At 34.3% G+C, this 23,521-nt stretch overlaps 1 protein-coding gene across 1 annotated transcript in view; it reads left to right on the forward strand.

Moving 5' to 3' along the window:
• The first annotated feature begins 10,779 nt into the window (after nucleotides 1-10,779).
• LOC150092560 (vitellogenin-6-like) overlaps nucleotides 10,780-23,521 on the forward strand; it is a 29,033-nt gene continuing 16,291 nt past the window's right edge. The window contains exons 1-3 of the mRNA XM_090414785.1: nucleotides 10,780-10,912; nucleotides 12,122-12,139; nucleotides 21,728-21,870. Of these exons, the coding sequence (XP_090270911.1) occupies nucleotides 10,876-10,912; nucleotides 12,122-12,139; nucleotides 21,728-21,870 (198 nt within the window). The 5' untranslated portion in view covers nucleotides 10,780-10,875. The remainder of the gene's footprint in view (nucleotides 10,913-12,121; nucleotides 12,140-21,727; nucleotides 21,871-23,521) is intronic.

Consider the following 23,521-nt stretch of genomic DNA (forward strand, 5'->3'; position numbering starts at 1 on the left):
AAATTACTATCGAGGTAGACGATGCAATTTTAGCAACAATCCATGAGCAGAAAACGTATTAAAAAGAAATGGAATAAAATATTAAAGCAGTTTCAAATATCAAAGTTTTTCCTTAAAAACTGCTGACAATATTAAGATGTCACGTGTCATTGGGGGCTTCAGAAGTATTGGCTCGTGCAGATATTTGAATTTTCAGTGCTCATAATAATGATCATATTTTATGAGCCATTATCATTTGACACATTTCTAATTTTGGATTCTGCATTATATGTCCCTTAGCCAAGCTACGATAGTAATTCCAATATCCTATATAGTCTAAATACCTTTTGATGGCGAGTTTCGCATAAAATAATAACAGAGGAACAGTAGTTTAATACTGACTTCTTTTTTATCTCAGAAATTGAAAACTGGGTATCTAGATGACAAATTGATTAGCACGTTGAGATTGCACACCCTGAACTCTATAGGTATAATACCAGAAGAATAAAGAATAGCTTTATTTATTTTACTTATCGAGTGTCTTATCGCATTATTTAGAGATCAAAAACTTATATGGGGGAACTGAAAAGTTCTGATAAACACCTACAACAAAAATGACTGCTTTGTGCAACGAGGGAAAGAATTAATTAAGGGGATACAAATCCCTTGTTGTTCAACTGCCAGTAAGCAAAACTCTAAGATCGAGAACTACCAATCTATGAGTTTCATATATATACCGAAAAACTATCGGCGAATCCAAGTGTAAATAACCACTTGGTAGTACAACACCAAGGCAACTCGAAACAAAGGTGTAGAATAATGTATAAGTTATGGTTCTATCTCACTTCCTTCATAGTGATTATCACAACTTCTCAGCACACTTTCTTTGTATGTAGCTTGCGATTTTCGAAAGAACACAAAATTAGAAACTTCAATCACGATGTGATTGAATTTCCTTTATCTCCTATACTTTTTTAACATATATAATTAATCGACAAATACAGCTAAACTAAACCTTACTAGAATTGTTAAAACCACAAAAGAATCTAAAAGTTTAAAAAAGGCGAGTTCCAAAAAGGTGCCTCGAAAATGTTGAATACATTCTAATCGTCTTCGTTTGTCAGTTTACCAGCTGGTTGGTAACATAAATAGCAACTATTCAGTTATGGTGTAATGTGTGAGATTAGAATTATGAGAGATCGCTGATCTGTTTATATAACCGCCACTGATGACAGGACAGAGAGATGTCTGCAGAAACTAGACGCTACACTGATATGAATTACTAAAGATGGTTGTATAGTTTTAGTTGTTGCTAAGTAATATTTATCGAAAACTACTAAACAAAAAAGAACGGTTAAAAAGATACGGGTAGAGTAAAAACTGTTTTCTAGGAAAGTGGTTAAAAACATAATGCAATAAGGCTCTCAAAGTAGAGAGAGCTACTTTAAAACGCACATTCCCTTGCTGCGTGGAATACGAATATAGATATAAAAAGGAATAGTTCATCTCCTCTCTTAAATACATTTATTTTTTCATACTTGGATTTAAGTGTTCCAAGTGTCTTCAATGGACTGAAATATTTCTTATAAATGGTTCTATTATCAGCGACAAAGTTAATGGAGAGAGAGAGAGAGAGATCAGAGTAATGTTGTGAGATGTGCTATTTGATCGATTCGTCTACTGCGCTGGAAGCGGAAGCAAACCCGTTTTTACAGACCCAATTCAAACACGACATATTTATGAGGTCGATAACACACCGTATACGCTTCTACAAATTACTACTGGTATGTAGAAAATTCGCCGAAGGCAATTTACCGGGATACAAATAATAGAATAAACATTTAATCAAAAAACAATTCATCGAAATCAAAATCAAGGGAGAATTCACCTAAAAATTTAACTGTAAGACATATTGAAAACTAGTACCGAATTGAAATACTAATTTAATTACTTCATATTTAACGAGAAGTAACTGAAGGAAATCTAACCACATCAGATGCATCGCTTTACATTTACAAACATTGATCTGTCATCCGTTTTCACTTTCAAACAAGTTTAATCTATTCATATAATTCTGCAAGTGTAGTAATGTCAGTCACATTCCTGATTATCCTGCCGATAATAACAAACAGATGTATGTCTCCTGTCAAATCTTTCCCAGTGCTATTAATGTATAGCTCGAATAACAGTGGTCCAAGGACTGATCTCCCTGGTTACGTTAAATCTTGCAGACTTACTCCTCCCCTCTCCATACATCACTTTTTGATATCTGTCAGTTATCTATTCTCTTATCAACGCTAATAGTTCATAATCCCTTCCCATATCCTCTAACATTATGCAACAGTCTTCCATGCTGTATCCTGTCCAATGCCTTAGTCAAGTACAGTAATATCATAGTATCAGTCCCCCCCCCTTGTCCAACTCAACCACATTTTTATTATAAAAAGTCAGTGAGGTACTCAAATGTGACCCTTCCCTTGGTAATCAGAACTGATGAAATTAGCTCCAGATTTTTAACAACGAAATACAACCACGTTCTATCTGCATGAAACTACACTTAACAAAGAGAAACGTGCCTTTACCCTCCGTATGAGACAAGCAATTCGTCATTGGTTGAAAACACAATTTATTCCGAGAGGAAGTTCTCACGTCCAAGTAAAGAATCAATGCTATCCAAGTGCATTACGTGGACCCGAGGATGGAGATAATCTGATCTCCGGGAACCCTACTGTACTAAATTTTTTTTCAAGCAACTTCAGGTAAAAAAACGCTGATGGAAGTAGTAAAGTTCATACCACCATAATGTGAGTGTGCCCTGAACTTTCGAGAAGTTCAATCAGTCAGCAGAAACCAAAACTCTACTTCGACTTTCCCGTCGATGAACCTGACATGGATTTTCAGCAGATAATAGTATACTGCACTTCTCTTTTGAAATTTATCAACTCTGGATTACACAAATGTTTGTAGCATATGCACTTCTACAACCATCAGAAGAAGTTCTGATATCGTGTTAACTTCATTGTTAGCAAAACATATCCACCCTTAATTCCCCCTCAAAAAAGAATTTTGTAGGTTTTATATCTGTAAGCTCGATCTCATTTGTCAAACATGTCATAAGTATTTAAGAAATTATGTTTTTATTTCGCTTCAGGAATTAATTTCGTAAACAGATTAAATAATTGGTCGTTCAACTTAATTCTCACATTCGCGGTGCACCTTAGGTGCTTCCTGTGAATCCTTGACCTGCTGGAGAGAACAATTAAGACTTGTGAAGAACTCGCCATTGACCAATCCACTCCTATCTCTTAAAGAGAGGTAAAGTTTCTGTTGCCTTCGTTTTCTATCAATATTCTTGATCACCGTTCATAATAACTATCATCGATATTTTCGCATTCTTTGTGAATCTCTTAATACATCAAAATTCAACAGTTGTTCATAGTTTGCATCTTCCTTCCTCCTTATGTATCTTCTAATGTTTACCATTTCCAAGGTTATCTTCTAACCACTGTTAGCACCCCCCACCCAGTACCGTCGATAGGGTATAGCATAGAGGCAGCCTGCCTCAAGGCGCGGCTTAATAAGGGTGCTCGTTCAGCCATATTGCGGTAAGCGCTGTCACTACACTAACAATTCCTGTTAGCAAAGCAAGTGCGGAAAGAAGTTCTTCCCAGTGGCGGATTAAGGATAGTTGAGGCCCCTAGGCAAATTATGTTTGGAGGCCGCCATAAAAATAATAATAATAAAAAGAATAAAAAAAATAAAAGTTAGGCAGCAAATAAATGAAATGTTGTACTTTTGAATTTTTTGAACTTCTGGATTTTTCTGCCTGTTAAAGGGTTAAAGGATGATAAATAATAAAACTTTTATTTTCTTTTTATTTTCTTTTTAAATTTTTATCAGTTTTTTTTACAATTTTACAAAGTTTTTTTTACTTGCACTACACTCAAATAATGAAAACATGAAAAGTCATACTAAAAAGTAATTTTTGAAACAAACACCTCGTTCTTATACCATTCAATAACAAATGAAATTACGGATCAACCAGGCGAAACTTCCTATCTCGGCAATGCAATTCGTTTTCGTGACCTCGAAGCTGTCAACAGCGCCGTGCACCGCCAGTGGTAATGCGGTTTAATTTAAAGCATAGATAGCGCGCGCTGTTCAAAATACAAAATACAAAGCTTGTCAACTAATGCCGACATTGGTATTGCGGCATTATTTAAAGCGTAAATATTGCGCGGTGTTCAAAATATGTATTAAAACGTAATAATAATTGTTTTGAAAAATTTTTGCTTAAAATAATCAAGATTTTTATGATGTTTACTGAAAACATTAATCTATTTTAAAACATTATAGGAAAATGTCATGGCTTAGGGGATCCCAAAAGCTTGAGGCCCCCTAGGCACGTGTCTCATTTTTGATTAATCATTTATTAATTACCCATTAATATTACCCATTACCCATTAATCACCTTGTAGTTGGAAAGAATTACCTGAAAGAGTAAAAAACAGCATTCTTGGTTAATAAAATATAACCATCAGCTGAAGTGGGAAATTGGTTCACTATCTCTGAACAAACTAAGAACTTGAATGATAGAATCAACATGCAAGTATCAAATATTACTCACCAAAGGAACAGAAAAATAAAAATATTAACGAGTTTAATAGGGAGGCCTGTTCTTGATTAAAATGAAATTGGATGCCTAAAATGTGAAAACATACCACATACTTTTAAATGCTTTTGGAAACATAAAGAAAGATTCTGTGCTTTTAATAATTCTCAGAAATACATGTATTGGTTTGAAAAACATAAATATGCAACCCTTAATTTTACTACAGTAATAAATTCCCAACGATCACCAGATGAAAATTAACTTTCAGATGAGAGTCACATTGTCAAAAACCACATGATGGCAATTCCACAAGCATGGGAAGAACCTTTGAACAACAGTGCAAATTTAACAATAAGAAGATTAAGGAACAAAAAATATATTGTATTTTTCACTTTATTTATTTTCTGTACGTTAGATTCAGTAAATACAATTTATAAATAATATTTCATTCAAATAAAATGTGTAAATTTAAATGAACAAATCGGGTGTCGTTGATGTGTTATACAAATTTAAGTAAGACCATAACATTTATTTTTTTTCCTTCTGAAATTTCATGCCACAAACTAACTAGCGACTTTTATTTATTTTTTTTGAAAATCCACTCAGTGAAACTCTATCAACTCTTGAAAGCAAAAGGAAATGGGTATTAAATTAATATGCAGCTTTTTTGTGGAGAATATTTCACCTGAAAAGTGACAAAAAAATAAAAAGGTATCGTAGCATGCAGATAACAAGAGAATCAACATGCATATATCAAAAAATACTCGCCATTGGAAGAGAAAAATCAAAAAACATTAATAAACTAGCCAGACCCGTTCTTCATTTAGATGATACCAAATGATGAAAACAATATATGGATGAATTTCAAAACTTTGAAAAAGCTGATGAATTTCTTGTTTGCTGTGATGATAAATATTTATTTGAAGGTAAACATTTTTTTTTCTTTACAATTTTTCTTTCTTTTTTTCTTTCTTTCTGAGCTAATTTTCATTTGAAATAAGAATAAATAATTATTTATTTGTATTGGAAAGAATATCTAATATAATAATTGTGTTAAAATATATATATAAATAACCCTACTGGAAAATAAATGTTGGGCTGAGAGGACAACAGTCAATTGGGACTAACGGAAATGAGTTTTACATATTTGAACTATGTAAAAATCATACTTCAACTTGTTTTGAAATGTCACATGGAGAAAAAAACACATGAATTACACGTAAGCACCAGTGGCAAATCATACGCTATGAACATCAGCACAAATGTTAAATCAGAAGTGTTAGAAAAAATATACTGTCTTTTTCACTTTATTTAATTTCTGTATGTTAGATTTAGTAAATACAATTTGTTAATAATATTACAGTCAAATAAAAGGTAACGTAGAAATTAACAAAGTATATATTACAGAGCTAATATTCATTTCAAATAATAAGAAATAACTATTTATTTGTTGTGCTGGCAAAAGACGTTTCTAAACTAAAACACTGTGGAGAGTTCAAAACTTTGTTTGTCCCATATCCGTTACTTAAAATTACTAATGATAAAGAAAAATAAATAAATAAAAAAATTCCAGTTACAGAAATAGGTTATGAGCACAAGGAATCGAAGGTAATATTAATAGTCATATTGGTTTTTAGAAAAATAAATGTAAGCATTAATTTACTACAGCAATAATTTCCCATGGGAACCAAGAGTTCCAAACTAAACACACGGTTTCTCACCTACATACAACAATTTGGCAACCAATAAGAGAGACATCTTTAAGATAAGACTTAATGAGAAATCTACAGTGTTGGAAAATAAATTCACATACATTTTATTTATTTATTAATTTTGCTGAGTTATTCTGTTTGAATATGTAGTTAAACTGAATTTTAAAAGTAAAATAGAGAAAATAACAAATAATTTGAAAAAAAAACAAACAATCATTTCACTTGTCAGAATTCCATATGCTAACAGCATTCGAAAATCAAATGCTGTTATTCGAAACCGGAAATAACACTTACTCTAAACAAAACTGCACATAGACTTTCCCACCAAGCTTGGGAACACAGCATGAGCAACTGTGGGAAAGAATTAATATAGAGAACCAATTGGATAGTAATCTAAATTAATCTCCTAATGTACCAATTACAAATCAGAAAGCGGTCGTTTTTCTGCCAATGTTTTGGGTAAGGGTGATTTGCTGGATCAAATTTGTGCAAATGCAAACGAAATAGCCGTTGGTAACTTTTCTTGGCTGAAAGTAAATAGGCACAAGGTTGTCTAGCATCTATATTCGGTTGTATTTATATATGAAACCAAAATTCAAAATCAATTTTGGTGCAATAAACAAAAGACGTGTCACACACCTCTTTGTATATTAAGGGGTTAAGTAGTCAACTAGCTTTTCTGGTTATTTACAGAAATATCTTTCAACTCCTATGTTTTGTGTGTTTTTGTGGTGTGAATATATGGTTAGTCCCAGTAACCTATAATGAAAAATTCAAATGCATTTTCAGACTTGTGTTTGTGTTCTGTTTTGTGAATATATGTTAAAAATCAACAATTTGGAATATTCAGAAAACCTAGATAGTACCAATATGTTCCCATTCTGGAAAGAAATGTAAGTTAATTTTTTTTAACTTAAACATAACAATTGATAATTGTAATTTCAATAATCACTGCTCGTATGTTTTGGTTAGTGTAATTCTAATACTGAATAGTTTTTTTTCCATAAGAATAATCATAGGGTACATTCAACATGGATACATTAGCGACTTTCATGTCTAACGTGTGTGTGTGTGTTTGAGGGACACCATCATATAATTAAATTATTCAGAAAAGCCTAATCACTGCCGCCATCACGACTATACTCTAAGAATTCCACCCTTTAATAGGAAAGAAATACCTCAAAATGTATTGGAAAATTAGTACAGCTATCTATAGATAACCAAAGACAAAACATGATGACAATGACAGATGTCCGTCACCCTAGGAAAATTCCAAGATATCTTATCTCAAAAACATCACCCACAATTCCATAGGCAAACCAAAACATTATGTGATATCACAGAGAGACATATGTTCCCAGAAATTTCCAAACATAAAACGTCACGATTCCTTATCTCTAAACAACACACATAATGCTCTAAGTGAACCAAACACGCTACGTGATGTCCCTGACAGATGAGGACCCCCAGTGAAATTCCAAACATTTCCAAACTTTATCTTATATTATCCATCACCCATAATACCATATGCAAACCATTTAGTTATCTACAACTCATAATAACACATATTCAGGACACTGACATCGCTTCCCCTTTCACCCTACCCCTATTTGGTTCATAGTATCCCACCAATCACGACACGAATGCTTATCCACTAATATCTTCCTTTTTGATTCAAAACAATAACGTCACTTATTTACAACTAACAAATTACATCACTTATATTCATCTGATAACAACACATCCACGTCACGATTCCTTATCCTATCTTGATCTTGATCTGGTCAGAAGTGCCCCACCAATCACGACACGATTCCTTATCTACTAATATATCTTCCTTTCTATTCAAAACAATAACGTCAGTTATTTACAACTAACAAATTACGTCACTTATTGACAACGACAAATGACATCACTTATCTACATCTGAAAACAACACACACACGACACGATTCCTTATCTTATCTTGATCTTGATCTGGTCAGAAGTGCCCCACCAATCACAATACAAATCCTTATCTCTACCATCATCCATAATTCCATACGCGAACCAAAACACAAGAACTGAAGCCATATACCCATATACCCCCAGGGAAGTTCCAAACATTCCAAACTCATGACGTCACACACAATGACGTCAAATGGCAGTGACGTCACGTTTCCACTGTCACTTCCCCCACCATTTACTCTACCCCTATTTGGTTCAAAGTGCCTACCATACTACTAACATTTTTCATAACATGGCACACCTAGACTATTTATTAAAATTCTGCAGCACATTTAAATATATTCTTTTAATTTTTTTGACGATCTGGCAAAAAATAGGCATTATTTTGATTGATTTACACACACAAGATATTAATAATAGTAATTACTTATCCTTTTTGCTCCGAAAAAAATGTAAACTATGTTTTTGACATTTTGAGTAAGAAAAACAATACTCAAAATTATTTTTTTTTTAATTTATTGATTTTTTAAATGAATATATAATATCCATGTTAAAGGAATACTATTGAATAAAATTAACTGCATGAAAAAAATAATAAAAGAACTCTTACCAGTTACCTTAAAAATAAGAGAATTAAATGAAGTTATTTGGGAACACACTTATCAAAAGATTAACGCCAATTAACACACAATTTTAAACCGATTCACCAACCGTAAGTTTCGTAAATATAAATAAGGGAGCTTCAAGTGCGGATGAAGACCAGACACTAATAAAGAAATGCGCAAATTACGACATTATTTCTTTTAATTAATTTGTTTTCCCAAATCTCGTAGCACACCTGAAGACCTCTTGCGGCACACCGGTTGAAAATCGCTGCCGTAGATCAAACATTTAATTAATATTATTATGTAATCGTTTTGCATTAATGTTTCTCTTGTAATAAAATCAAAATATCAATTGGAGAATTTCTTATATTTTTGTCTTATACATCAGGGGAGATATTTAATTGTTTGACTCAGGGCGCGATCTAATCTGGCGACGGCTCTGCCTCCACCCCCTTTTTATTGCGGTACACACTTTTTAATCTCTGTGGAGAGCTCTTCACCAGTCTTAACTGCTCTCTCCCGCAGGTAAAAGATTTACAAGGAGCACTTATTGGTGCACCGCGAATGTGAGAACAGTATTCAACAGTTGAACGGATCTGTGATTTTTATATAATTAATCTGTTTCTTAGGCTGAACAGCTTCTCATGTATCGAATTACAACCACAATAAAAAAAAATTTATTAGTTTTTTAAACTAATAAAAAAAGTAAAGTACATTCTTGATAATGTAATTTCTGAAGAAATTATTTTGATTATAAGTTTGTTTAGTATTTTCCAAATAAGTGAAAAATACCTGAACGAGATCCACACCTAATTACATGAAATTTATTTCTGAGAATTCCAATAAAATGTTATATTGCACTGCATCTCTTCAACCAAAAAATACGGTGTAATGATGGAAATTAGAACTGAAGATTTTTATATGAAATAAATAAAAGTGATCGGTTCTATAACATTATAACAACACAATTATTATGCAAGGAATATTTAAATATGAAACCGAGATATGGGATATTGTTGACTTTCAGAATATATTCAGATAATTAACTAACGATAAGTATTCCGGAACTGATTGTAAAGATTAATATTAGAAGAAAAGGAATATTAATATTTTAAGTGAATAATGACTGATTATGAAAAATTTAATTCTATGATCATATCATTCTATCTTTTAAATAAATATGCCAAAACTAAGTCAAATTCTGCAATAATGTTAACACAGTAGAATTGTTTCATCAAACTTTGACGAGTGCCTTGGATAGAGAAATTAAATGCTTTCATTTAATACTCAGATTTTAATTTCGAGTTGTTAAAAATTAATTCTGATATATTACAATTTCAAACGAAAAGCTGAGAGTTAGAAATAGTTCATATTTTCTTTATTAAGAAATCAAAAGCCCTGAACTCAATTCTTCTCTAAATTTTTATAGCAATTTCCTTGCAAAGATTCGCTCATTAGTTTCAAAATGAAATAAATAATATATATTTTTTCAATTAAATTTTCAGCTGGTTGGCATATACTGTGGAGAAACAGATTCTTAATTTAATCGCGGTAAGAAAGATGGTAAGTCCTTGAACCCCATTATAATTGAACGATATAGATGTATTAAGAAGCGGTGTCGGAAAATACCCAAATATGTCCTAATAGCTGCGCGGAGAGCGAAAGTCAAGTAGGATCCGAAATTCGTTACCGTTTGATGATAGCGGAAAAAGAAACAAGATACCGAAGTAGGTGCACATCAGCGTCCTCTTGTGTATTTCACAACACCTGAAGACCATCGTAGGAAGTCCACTTGAACTTTGTTGTAAGGATTTTGTGAACATGTATTAATGTTAAATATAGCAGCAAAGAAGAAATCCACGTGTAGTCAATAGCTAATGCAGAGAGAGAGAGAGAGAGATCAAAATGCGACCTCTGATAAATTACAAGGTCTCCTGGTTAATACGACAGGACACTCGACTATATAAATTCAGCGAACACCTGAAAAGATCGGCTGTTGTGTCTTCGCGCAGCTGAAAGGATGTTCTCCCTCTTGTTCTGCGTAGCGGCCTTAGCCGGTGAGTTCGTCTTACATCTTTAACGCACGTTCATTCTACCCTCCCCCCACCACTATAATTTATATAATTGTCAGTTGGTCAATAAAGTCACAAGAAGACCCTAGCATCTCTTTTAGATGGTTTAAATGCTTCTTCACTTTTATTGAAGCAATGATTGCATATTTTTTGAAAAACGTCCTTTGAAACTAAATTGTTTTGGTAGTTTTAATCATATTTCTTACGCACTCATGATCAGTGTGAAGCTTAGTGGTTTTTCATTTTAACTGGCGTTTTATGCCATCTATATATGATATAATTATATTGTTAAGCCGGAGACTACTAACTTTTCTAAAGTTTCTAAAGGAAAAACCCAAGCTATCAGAAGAAAACAAAATGCTATTATACTCTACTAATGCCGAGTAAATTATGTTTGCCTGAAAAAAAAGGGTTGCGAAATTTTTAGAACAGGATGCTAAAAACCTGACTTGAGAGTATTCTAATATTAACCATCGCCATTCATGAATAATTCTCAGATCGGCTTATCTGTTGTGTGGATTATGAAGCTGGAGATTTTTAACTTAAATGAAAAAGAAAACCTAACTATCAATTTCGGGTCTAGCTAGTTCAAGCTTCCTTGAAATAGCGTAAACAAACTCCTTAGCATCGATAAGAGAATCTGCATCCTTCTCTCTCTCCTCTCTTGGCTGTCTAGCAATCCCAAAGGTCTGAGAAATTATTATCCTCAATTGTATAAAATAAATTTATCATATATATTTTAATTTAATTTTAATTACAGCCGAATATTTTTAGTCTTCAAACACGCTACTGTTCGCAGGGGTTCCAGTGTAAGCATGCGCACTAACTGTTCCTTTGAATGTAATTCCTAGTATTGTTTGCAATAACTGTACTGATGATGTCTTAAGATACGTAAGACGAATTATCTACATATTATTAACATTTAATTACTGTGGTAAAAGTGTGAATATTTATTTAGTTCTCTCTTGCCAATCCGGGCGTAACAGGGAAAAGGCATATTTTCCAATATTTTAAGTCAATATTAAGATATTAAATATTGTCATTAATAATGCATATCCCTTTTGACTAAATAACTAAAAGAATTCTAAGAATAAAAGTAATATCTTGCATTTCATTATTTGAATATAATGCATCATATGATGATCGTTCTAAAGGTGATATTTAACATTTTCCTTTTCTTTGCTTTTATTCTAGCAAGCGTTTCAGGAACTGGTGAGTATATTGGTTTATATTTCATTTAAAACAAAATTGTCAGAATTTAATTCCAGTAGAATTTACAAGAAATTAATTCCAGTAATGAACAGTAATCTGTTTCTTAATAAACTAACAGTAAAATAGATTTGAATAACCGAAAAGGCTTCAATAACTGGAAACTTTGAGCCTTAGAGTTAGTTAACATTCGGTGTGTTAATAATAACACAAAAGGTTTGCACAGAACTATGTGAAGATATAAACGGCTATTCAAAGAAAGTACTGAAGCTCTACTTCTTCAACCAAACCATAATAGTAATGACGGAGTTACCATCCAAAACGTTTACCTAATTTAACTGTCATTTTAAGCCCAATAGTTTAATTAAACAAATGCGCAAATACATCTACATGTCTTAAGCCAGGTAAGACGAACTATTTGGAAAATAGTTCGTCTTACCTATGCACACATGTGATTGTTTAGTTAACTGATTGTGACTAAGAATGATTTATAGTATTTCGGTGAATTTCAGAATGATAGTGTATTTCTTCGATAAAAAAGCGTGATATCTCCTTTATACTCGCTATCAGTTTGGGATGACTTTTGAGGGATGGGGATGTAAATCGGTGAAGGAAGAATCACCATATTATTATATCCATTTTCTTTACGGGTTTTCTAGTAATGTGATATGCCTAATATCTTCTATATCACCAAATTTCGGAAATTTCTTAGCACTGATTCCTACTAAAACGATGGCTAGTGCGGGATTTTTATCAGTGTAAACTGGGTGAGAAGGTGTTGTTTAGTATATGCGTGTTTAACCCATACATACTTTGGTATTACTTTTCCTTCCATTTCGAAAAGATATTAAAAAACAGAAGTGTTCTGTCTTATTTTGTTGTTGTTGGATCGTAAGAACGTGTATTACGCGATATGGTGTACTCATGCTGGTTGAGAAATTTCTAGGTTAGGTATACCGACTTAACACAAACTACAGTTTGTGTAGCTCAGTGGATGTGGCGTTTGCACACGACTACGCTTGACCGCACGAAGGAAGACTTAACTTTCGAGTCTAGTTGGCGACTAGGGGAAATTTTTCTAGGCCTTTTTTCGACCGGTTCCAGAGTTAGTCGATCTCTGGAACGGGCAAGCGGGTTTTGTTTTCCCGGAAACTCGTGTGTTTCGTCCCGTAAACTAAAAAAAATCGACCTTAGAACCCACGCTATTTCAGATATTAAATATATTGTGTTAGGGACCACGAGATGGCGTCTCTTCACTGAGTGCCGTTTAATTAGTAATAATCTTGGGCCAGTTATCTCTGATTGGCTAGCAGTAGAGATTACGCTGCCCACTCAGTCTCCAAAAAAGTTAAATAGAGATAAAACGGCTTCGCCTACTTCCTATACGGAAATAAAAGGCGTTAGCTGATGATTGATACAAACTACAGAAAAGCATTGACTTAATATACAAGTAGAACAGTGGCTCCACTTTTATTAATATTGGCAAATTTTTCATATAATATTTTTGACCCAAAGTCACTTCATTCAGCCCTGCATAAACAATATACTAGCGACATTACATCAATTATTCGGAGATAACTCAAAATATTATGATACCCTTGTTGTTTCACAATCGGCCATTTCACCTAGCTAAATCGTACTCCTCTCGCGGTGACAGCTGTAATAGGAGTATCACATCTTACAGTAGGTATGTGAGGTACTGTTCGTTTTAGATTGCCAAGTAACATCACAAGCAATGTGACAAAGATTCAAAGAGGTCTGAATCTAGGATACCAGTTGAAAGATGACTATAATCAGGAAGCTATAAACTGTAACCCGTGGAGGAGGGCGATAATTAAGGTAGGCCAAGAGTAGTAGGACACTAAGGAGAACAGCAGTCACCAGACCTGTTGGCATTAACGCCTCACCGATGCTCACGACAAACACAGGTTTTTCAGTATTGTCCAAACCCATTGACAGAAGAAAAAAAACTATAGACTGACCGCAGAATTTAATTAACCAGAGGATGAATGCTGGCGTTTCGCAGACCGCAATCTTCGCTTGCCTCCGAAGTGGGTTTCGAATTACGGTGCCTGACATTGGACGATTAAAGACTGGAAAAAATTGCCTATGTGGATGAATCTTATTTCCAGCTACTTCTCTAGTTGGCCGGTAAAAATTTCGGCAAAAACCTTAGGAATCGCTCCGATGTAGATACAGGCAAGAGGCAGTAACATTATGGTATCGGCAATGTTTTCTATAAATCTCAAAGTAGTACCTATCCGCTGTGGTTGATAAGGTACACCCTTTCATGTACCGAGACTCCTCAGATGTCTCGAGAAGCAACATCTTATATGAGAGGGGTTCGCCGAACACCAAGTCAACTTTCTTTCAGGTGTTATCAAAGTGTTGACTCTTCCGAGTATGAGCCCTACAGAACCTCTCTGGGATATGGGGGACGATAGAGAGAGAGAGAGAGAGAGAGAGAGAGAGAGAGAATAGCAAGGAACTCGCTTGGTCATTGGGGGGAAAGGGGTAACGACTTGAGAATCGACACCAACGCACTCAAATACATCAGCGTAAATGTAAGCGTCAAATTTAGTAATGATTAAAAACATAAAAATCGGAAGGAGAAAACAAATCAAAACGAAGATATCCGTAAAACGTTGGAAGATTAACAGAAACCTTTCATAAAATTCATATAAAATGTTTTAATTAGTTTAATTGGGTGATATCACCCAGTTAGACATCAACAGTGTAAACCGTGGTAGGGGAGGGGAAATGGTTATAATAAGTAGCTAAACAAGGTGAACATAAGAAGCAAAGAAATCTAGTAATAACCCATTGGGAAGTTCGTAGACTGGCTCATACCCAATATATAGACTTAATGGAGTTATAGATAATTGCTATTTACTTCAGAATAGTGCTAATTTATTCGCTGAGTTTCCGTTCACTGGAAGTCTTCCTTTGAGATTAATGCTGCCCGCAATTCAAGTGCGTCTTCTTTATGCGGTAATTTTATGGCGAGGAACTAAAAAAAAAGCATATGGAGATAGATATTGAGTCTGGACAGCAGCTTGTTCTTAAGCAAAATATTGTGCAGAAACGCAATATGCCCGGCATGTTGAAGCCGTTCTGGGTGCGCCAACATTCTGATCATTTTTGTCGAAAGTCTTCTCCGAGACCGCTATAGCAATATTACTGGTTGGTAGTTTGACAGCAAGAACGAATGGGTCAAAGAATGCATCATATGCTGATATGCAACCCGCCTAGCTTTCGTGGTATGCAGAAACTCGAGCATCTCAAGAAAGCTCGGTTGGTCGTACACCAGTTCTGTCTACAAAGTTTTATGGAGATCTCTGGAACAGTGTGAATGAGTAAAACAAAGTGATTCAAACTGCTTGCACTTTCACGTTACTATTTCGAAAATCTTAAAATGCAGTAAACAGTCGAATTCCATCCAAACTATTTTCTCTCGCAGTAGGCTATTTCACACATACGGTAATGTAGTGTTATATGTTTAGTAACGGTGCATGAGTAGATTTACATAAGAAAATTTAGCTACAAATTTCATTGTCATTATATCTTCAATAACTCCATTCTGGTGGATATTTTTTCTATTAGAATTTTAGAACTATTTGTTTTCTTTTACGCATAACATCTTAGATGGTTTATTTCCACTTTGCTATTCTCACTGTTCTATTCACCACTTTAAGAATAGAAAATGTTTACGCTTGCACAGTTCATCAATGGTAGGGGTTATCTTGCTAAGATAGAGTCGCAAGTCATCATCGATATTTCAACAACGATATCACTCTCGCGACCTGAAACACACTTTGAATCCTCACTTTCTGCACACATTCACTCCACAATCATTATTAAGGAGAAAGGTGACCTGCAGGCACATGAATGGTATAAAGCGCAGGCCAGAAGGGTAACGAGTGTGGTAAGAAAAACAAAAGCGGATTATGAAAGAAAATTAGCCATGCAAGCTAAAGAGAATCACAAACAGCTTTTTCGATATGTAGCAAGTAAAAGAAAAAATGTATATGGCAGAATGATTTTAAAGAATGCTGATGGTAGGGAGGTAACCGAATCAGTTGATATAGTGGAATTACTGAGCGAGCACTTTGCAAGAGTATATCATCCAGACGGTGACATTGCAGGAATGAAGGAACCAATAGCTTATATGGGAATTGAGGTGAATAGTCTATTATAAAACCTTAATGTGAATTGGATGGATGGTATACCAGCTCGTGTCGTACGTGAAGCGGCTAAAGAATTGTCAGTGCCCTTGACCCTTTTGTTTGATTTGAGTCTCGGGTCTGGGTTAGTCACGAGGGGGTGGAAAGAGGGGAAAATAGTTCCACTGCATAAAGGGGGTTCCAAGATTGATGTTTGTAAATTACCGACCGATTAGCATATCAGGAAACGTTGTCAAGGTCTTGGAGAAAATAGTCAAGAGGACAATACAGGAATGGACAGATGAAAATGGGATACTGTGTGAGGGACAGCATGGTTTTGTGAAGGGCAGCTCATGCCTCAGTAACTTGCTCAAGTTTCATAACACAGTTACGACTGAACTGAATAAGGGTAATGGGTTTACGTTTACAGTGATTCTACTGGACCTTGCTAAGGCCTTTGACAGGATACCACATGGAATTCTAATTAGTAAACTGCAGCATATGGGGATGGATATAGGGTTGGTGGGATGGATAGGAGGGTGGTTGACGGAGAGATATCAGAGAGTGGTTTACTCGGGAGTAGAGTCCACAAGACGGCCTGTGACTAATGGTGTGCCACAGGGTTCTGATCTTGGACCACTACTGTTTAATTTGTTAATTAACGATAGAAAGGATCTGAGAGGAAGTGTTCATTTGTTTGCTGATGATGCAAAGTTGGATAGGGCAATAGTGAATGCAGATGTCAAAATCTTACAGGATGATTTGGATAGCTTGGAGGGCTGGGCTAAGGAGAATGGATGTCAATTTAATGTGGCAAAATGTAAAGTTATGCAATTTGGGGTGAAAAGATTAGCAGCAGCATACCACATTGTTGGAACTGTACTCCAGGAGATTGAAGAGGCCAGGGATTTGGGAGTGTTGGTGGATAGGGAGCTGAAGTTTAGGGGGAGCACATCGCAAAAATAGCTAAATCAGCTCATCAAATCACTTGGTTGCTGAAAAATACTTTGACGAGCAGAGAACAAACAGGTTATTGTTCCTCTGTATCGAGCCTTGATAAGACCCTATCTAGACTACGGTGCCCAGATTTTTGCGCATAGAGTTTCTTCTTGATGGGGAGGAGGTGGAGAGGATCCAGAAACGAGTGACCAAGATGATAGCAGGTCTATGGAATGAACCTTATGAGAACAGATTGAAGATTTGTGGGTTGCAGAAATTGGCTGATAGGCGGAAAAGGGGCGATATGATTGAGACATTTAAATTACTGAAGGGTTTCTATAAGACCGAAGATATTTTTGAGAATAGGACTGGTGGTGGCGGTAGGACTAGGGGAGATCCATGGAAGCTGGGTAAGAATGATTGGTGAATGAGTGGAATAAGCTGCCAGAGTCTGTTGTGGGTGTCATGACTGTAAATGAGTTCAAGGCGAAGTATGATAGATACTGTGTGAATGTTGAATAGTTGTTCTTGACATGATGTTAGGGCCTCCCTCGATGAGTCTAAGGACTCCTTGGAGTTATCCGTTCTAATAATAATAATAATAATAATAATAATAATAATAATAATAATAATAATAATATCAGCCTGTTCATATATTTATTTTTTTAAAGCAGTTCAATATGAAAAACCAGTTTCACATAGACAAGTTTTTGTGAAAAGTAACAAATATAAATGACTGCAACTTTTGACAAAGGCTGATATTCCTTCTTCATTCCAATCCATAAACTAATCAATGGCTTTTTCGAATGAATGCTTTTTTAAAGAATTGACACAAGATATCTCAATAAACTCTACTTTACTGGACAAGGAAGCTTACAGTTTTCCAAATCAAATGTGAAGGGGTCTCGAATCCATTCTTGCGTTTCATCAGGGGGTGGAAAATACTGCCTTATAAGAATGCTTAAGTGAACGATTATTTGTTGTCTGTCTTCAAAATCTGCAATCGTTTGCTCATTTTCTTTAAGAAATGAATCTAGTCGCTGAAATTGGTCACAGCTGTTCTTTTTAATTCCGTTCTACCAGAGATATTTTTTTTACCATGGCCTCTGTTTTCTTCTCAACATAGAACACAACGTCAACATTGTCTCCTTGCAATGATACGTTCCAAATATTCATTTCCCCCAAAAAAATATCAGCTAAATATGCTAACTGTAAAAGCCAATCGAAGTCTTGTAGTATCAAAGAAAGTCGAAACTCGTGGTTCATGAAAAAAATAAGGCCTATATCGTTGTGGAATTAAATAAACGACAAAGAACATTTTTCTAGTGACAACCAACGTACTTCTGTGTGAAGCAGCAATCTCTTATACAGTCTATCCATTTCTTCACAGATAACTGAAAAAAAAGTCGAGACTTCAATGATTGAGTTATGATGAAATTAACCATTTGTATACCTTCATCGAGAACTCTTTTTTAAATCATCAGAGAAAAATTTAACTATCAGCGCTTCACAGTGAAGCGCTGATAGTTAAATTAGAACTTACATTCTGGTGCAACATGTTTTATACCACCTGCTAGTCCTGTGATATAACCAATCATTGCTTTTGCTCCGTCAGTACATACAGAAATACAATTTTTACATTCAAGTTTGTTTTATGCAAAAATTAATCATATTAAAAATATCCTCACATGTACTAGAAGTTTTGAGAGGCTTACTAAGTAAACTATCTTCATATACTGCATCGTGGAATTTTCCATCCATAAAAACAAGTAATTGAACTAGCCCAGCTATGTCTGTCGACTCATCCACTTGTGTAGCAAACCACCGGATACATTGAATAGCTTGTTGGTCTCCTTAATATTACAGGCCAAATCTTTAATTCTCCTAGAAACTGTGTCGTTTGACAAAGGAATGGTTTTTACAAGGTTTACCTCCTTTTGACTCATTCTTCCGCTGCTGGAAGAATGAGGAACTCGCCTATTGTGTGAGCCTTTCCTGCTTTGGCAATTTCAAGGCTTAAGGCTTTAAGTGCAATTTTCTCTACACCAAAAAATGCTTAATTACGGATTATCTGCTACTCAACTGCTTTTTCTACTTGCTGGCCTGGATGGCCGAGTGGTTAGAGTATCTGCTCTCCAGTCAAAAGGCTACGGGCTCGAATCCCGCCATGGGCATGGATGCTTGTTATTGTCTTACAAACTCTAGTGTGTTAAGGGAATCTGGAATCCTACCACTTATTCTAGCAGAAGACTACAATATGATTCATGATATTTACTCCCAAAACACTGCGCGGTACGGGAGTGACCATAAGTCGTCAAATGTGAAAAAAAAAAAAAGTCTGCTACAGTCTTCCAAAACACGTTCAATATTGCTTAAGGGCTCATTTTTTAAATGCTCATGTTTTGTTTAAAAGTGTCGCGTAAAAGAGACAGTTTCATAGAATTTTGTGACAGGACTTCAGAGTAAACAACGCATTGTGGATTTGGTTCTACTAAATTTCCTGTCGATGTAAAGCCAACGTAAATATCATGAATATGATCATGGTATTTACGTTTTTTTTTAAATTTTTTTTTTATCACTTGATTGTTTGACATTTAATGTTCTTTTAGTTACTGCTCAATTCACCTCTTTACTCACATGGAATGATGACGTAGTCGTAGATGTAGAAGCAATCGGCTCCACGTTACTTTCCTTCTTAATTATCCATTTATTCATCTTTAAAAGCACTTTAGAAACACGTTCATTTAACTTAACAGTAAACTGATGACTAAAAATAACTTTAACTACAGCAAGTGAAATAAATCACAACATATACATCGAGCAGTATGAAGGCATTCACTCACTTAGAATGGATGTTTTGACTGGGCGATCAGCTGTTACTAGCTATTTTGTTTTGTAATTATGTACACATTATACGATTATTCTGCACATTGTTCTACATATTGTTAATTATAGGTTACTAAATAAGCAAAGCTTTGTTAAACAAGAGGGCACACTTAAACCAAACCTATGATTAGAAGGATGAAAATAAAAACAAAATGGAGCATTTTAAATACGTAAAAAATCAACTCACTCTTAAGATCTTGACAAATCCGTTCATAGTCATTCGATACATAACGCAAACACGATGAGGCGCGATCAAATATTTGCAAGAGACCGAATGGGAAGCTGGAAGTATATTCTCAAATTCAGTGGTTCCCAAAAATAAAACATCAAAATTAGTAAACGTTTTTTTAAAAAAAAATTATAATTACTAAAACTATCACAGTGAATTGAAAAGTGTAAATAAGTGTGAAGTAAATGGAAATTTTGACCACAAGAAAAATAACCATGAGCGAAGGGATTAAAGTCTCTTCGATACCAATTTTCAAACAAAAAATCATTTGAATCGTAAATGTAATTATATACTTGTAACTGCATTCTTTATATTATTACGGGTAGGTAGAAGTGTTGCCAATAATGAAATCTGGTAAAATAGGAGAAGCATGCAAGGTTGTTAACGCATAACTTTTACACAGAAATGTCTTGCACTAGTCGAAACTTCGGATGATTCAACCGTAAACATCTTCAAATTTTAGTTTGTTCGTTGACCTTTCCACATTTCAAATTTTTTCTTCCTACCCAACGATGCATCACTAAATATTTACATATTATTATTTTCCCATTATTATACAAATTATGTGTATATTGAATCCAACATTATTTCGAAGCCGAATATATATATAATATAAGAATATATATATATATATATATATATATATATATATATATATATATATATATATATATATATATATATATATATATATATATATATATATATATATATATATATATATATATATATATATATATATATATATATATATATATATATATATATATATATAAGAAAATAGAAGAGTTTCGTGCCGAATATAGAAAACTATAAAAGTTTCGGCGGATCCAAGTATAAGCAACCTTTCAGGAGACATGGGCAACAAAGGTGGAGTAAAAACGTAAAGTGGAGTAAAGTTTCTATATTCGGCACGAAGCGCTTGTAGTTTCTATATATATTCGGCTTTGAAATAATGTTGGATTCAATATCCACTTAATTTGTATAATTTTGCATCGCCGAAGTGAATCCTCATGGCTCTTTATTTCAGTCTTCCCATCATTAACAAAATCTGAAAACTGTTCGAAGTATCGTCTAGTCACTGTCTACTTCAACGAATGTTCCAGCGAATACTTAAATTCATCTCTTTAATTCAAATTTAAGAGATGTTCTTCAAGCAACATTATCTTAATAGCATGAAAGTTGCGTTTTCACCAATAAATCGTTTGCATTCTTCTCAGTTGCCTCGAAGAAGAAACTGCGATATTAAATTTATGTTAATTAAGTTCTTAAATAATTGCTTATAATTCATTACAAAAATCAGATTATATTGTTAATGTTGTTAATATTGTTAACACCAAGATTGAATGATGTAAAATATCACATTTTCTACAGGTTTTGTTCAGAATCGGCAGTATGTTTACCGTTATCAAGGATATATTAAGGCTGGATTCCCTGGACTCAAACCCCAATATGCTGTTCTTGCTTTTGATAAAGAGGTGATCGTCCAAGCCACTCAAAATCAGCTGATGATGAAGGTAAGTATCAAGATTACCATTTTCAAAAATGCATGTTATTCAGAATTATTTCACTGTAGATACTGAAATGATTTCGTTTATTCATAACTAGCAAACATCGTAATGGAACTCAGGATAATTAGCATTTCTAGAATTAGAATGCACGTCCATGGCCAATTTAAAGTGATTATCATTATTATAGAAAGTAGCTATTTGGAAGGCATTATAGTACGCGCTACATACAAAAATAGTACATAAGTTATTTATATTTTTAGTGGCAAAATGCTTGTTATGTAGAAGGGAACATGTCGGGTGTCCACAGCAGGCCATGAGAAATACGACGACATGCTCATCACAAGTTGAAACTACAGCAAGGAAGCTTTGGATCCTTATGTTGCATCTGTTAGCATCCAAAAATGTTCTGAAAATGATCATACTGAATCAGTTAATCTAGCCTCAAAGCTTTAGCTGTTTATTATTTATTTCTAATACCAAGCCAATCACATCAAGCATCAAATTAAAGAAAGGGAATTGCACAACTACATCAGTTATCGGAAAAAGTACTTGTCGACTTTCAAAAGTAACGCAACATGTTTTGGAGAACCATATTAAACACCTCAACACTGTTTATATTTAATACCATGGACTTCAAATCAAGGATTCTAATTTATTTTTATATTAAATATCAGAATGTAGCAGTTGGTGAATGCAGGCTGTTAAAATATAGAATAAATCGTAAATCTTGCCATGTCGCTTATTTTAACATCATCTGCAATATATTTCACATAACAATAAGGGTTGGTTTCCTCCATATCACATACTTTAAGGACTCGAGTATAACACCACATGAAACGAACTTTTATCATTGTTGGTAATCAAGGTTTATTCATCTCTATATCCGGTCGCTTCATAAGTGACAGTATCAAGTCATTATCAATATGACACTTAGGTTGGAAGAATGTGAGACTTTGAATTCGATATAGGCAGAGAAGAACCTTTATAAGAATTAAAAAAAAAAAAAACTAATAGGGAGGTAGCCGTTCTTATCAGGGAGCAGAATTTCCCACTCCCATCGGATTCTTAAACATATGGTGTGTTTAATAACCTGATAAGCGGCGCAGTTCTAATGAAGAATTCGTGTGCTGTTTCATCTGTTCTCATTTCAATATTGTTGCATTTTGCCACTATTATAAATATCTATCGCCAAATGTGAGAATTTCTGATTTCCTGTAGGTTAACTCACCTTATTATCACTAACTTCCTCTAAATAAGTTGGCGTTCAAATTAATCTGTTATCTCAGAAATAAAATACTCAGATCTTGTATTTCTGTTTTCTAACTGGATCAAACTACCTAGATCGTGGTCTTCCTCAGGTTCTTTTTCTCCGCAAAGCATCTCTTTTGTACCTTTCCCATCCCATTCTGTGTAAGTGCTCATACCACCGAAGTTAGCTCTGCTCACACATTTCTGAATGCTAATAATGTCAGGCTCCCTTCTAATATTTTTATTTTTAATATGATTCTGTCATTGATGCCATCTGTTTATTTTCATAATTTTTATACAACTTAAAATCTGCAGTTGTGTCCAATCTTTTATGAACTGTTTTATTTCTAAAAGCTCAGAATGGCATGCTAAACTTCGTTTGAATACTGTCTTGTGTACTGATGGTTTA

The sequence above is a fragment of the Typopeltis vanoorti genome, chromosome 25 (assembly GCF_054136105.1).
Source record: "Typopeltis vanoorti isolate ZY-2024b chromosome 25, IOZ_Tvanoo_1.0, whole genome shotgun sequence".
NCBI classification, from domain to species: domain Eukaryota; kingdom Metazoa; phylum Arthropoda; class Arachnida; order Uropygi; family Thelyphonidae; genus Typopeltis; species Typopeltis vanoorti.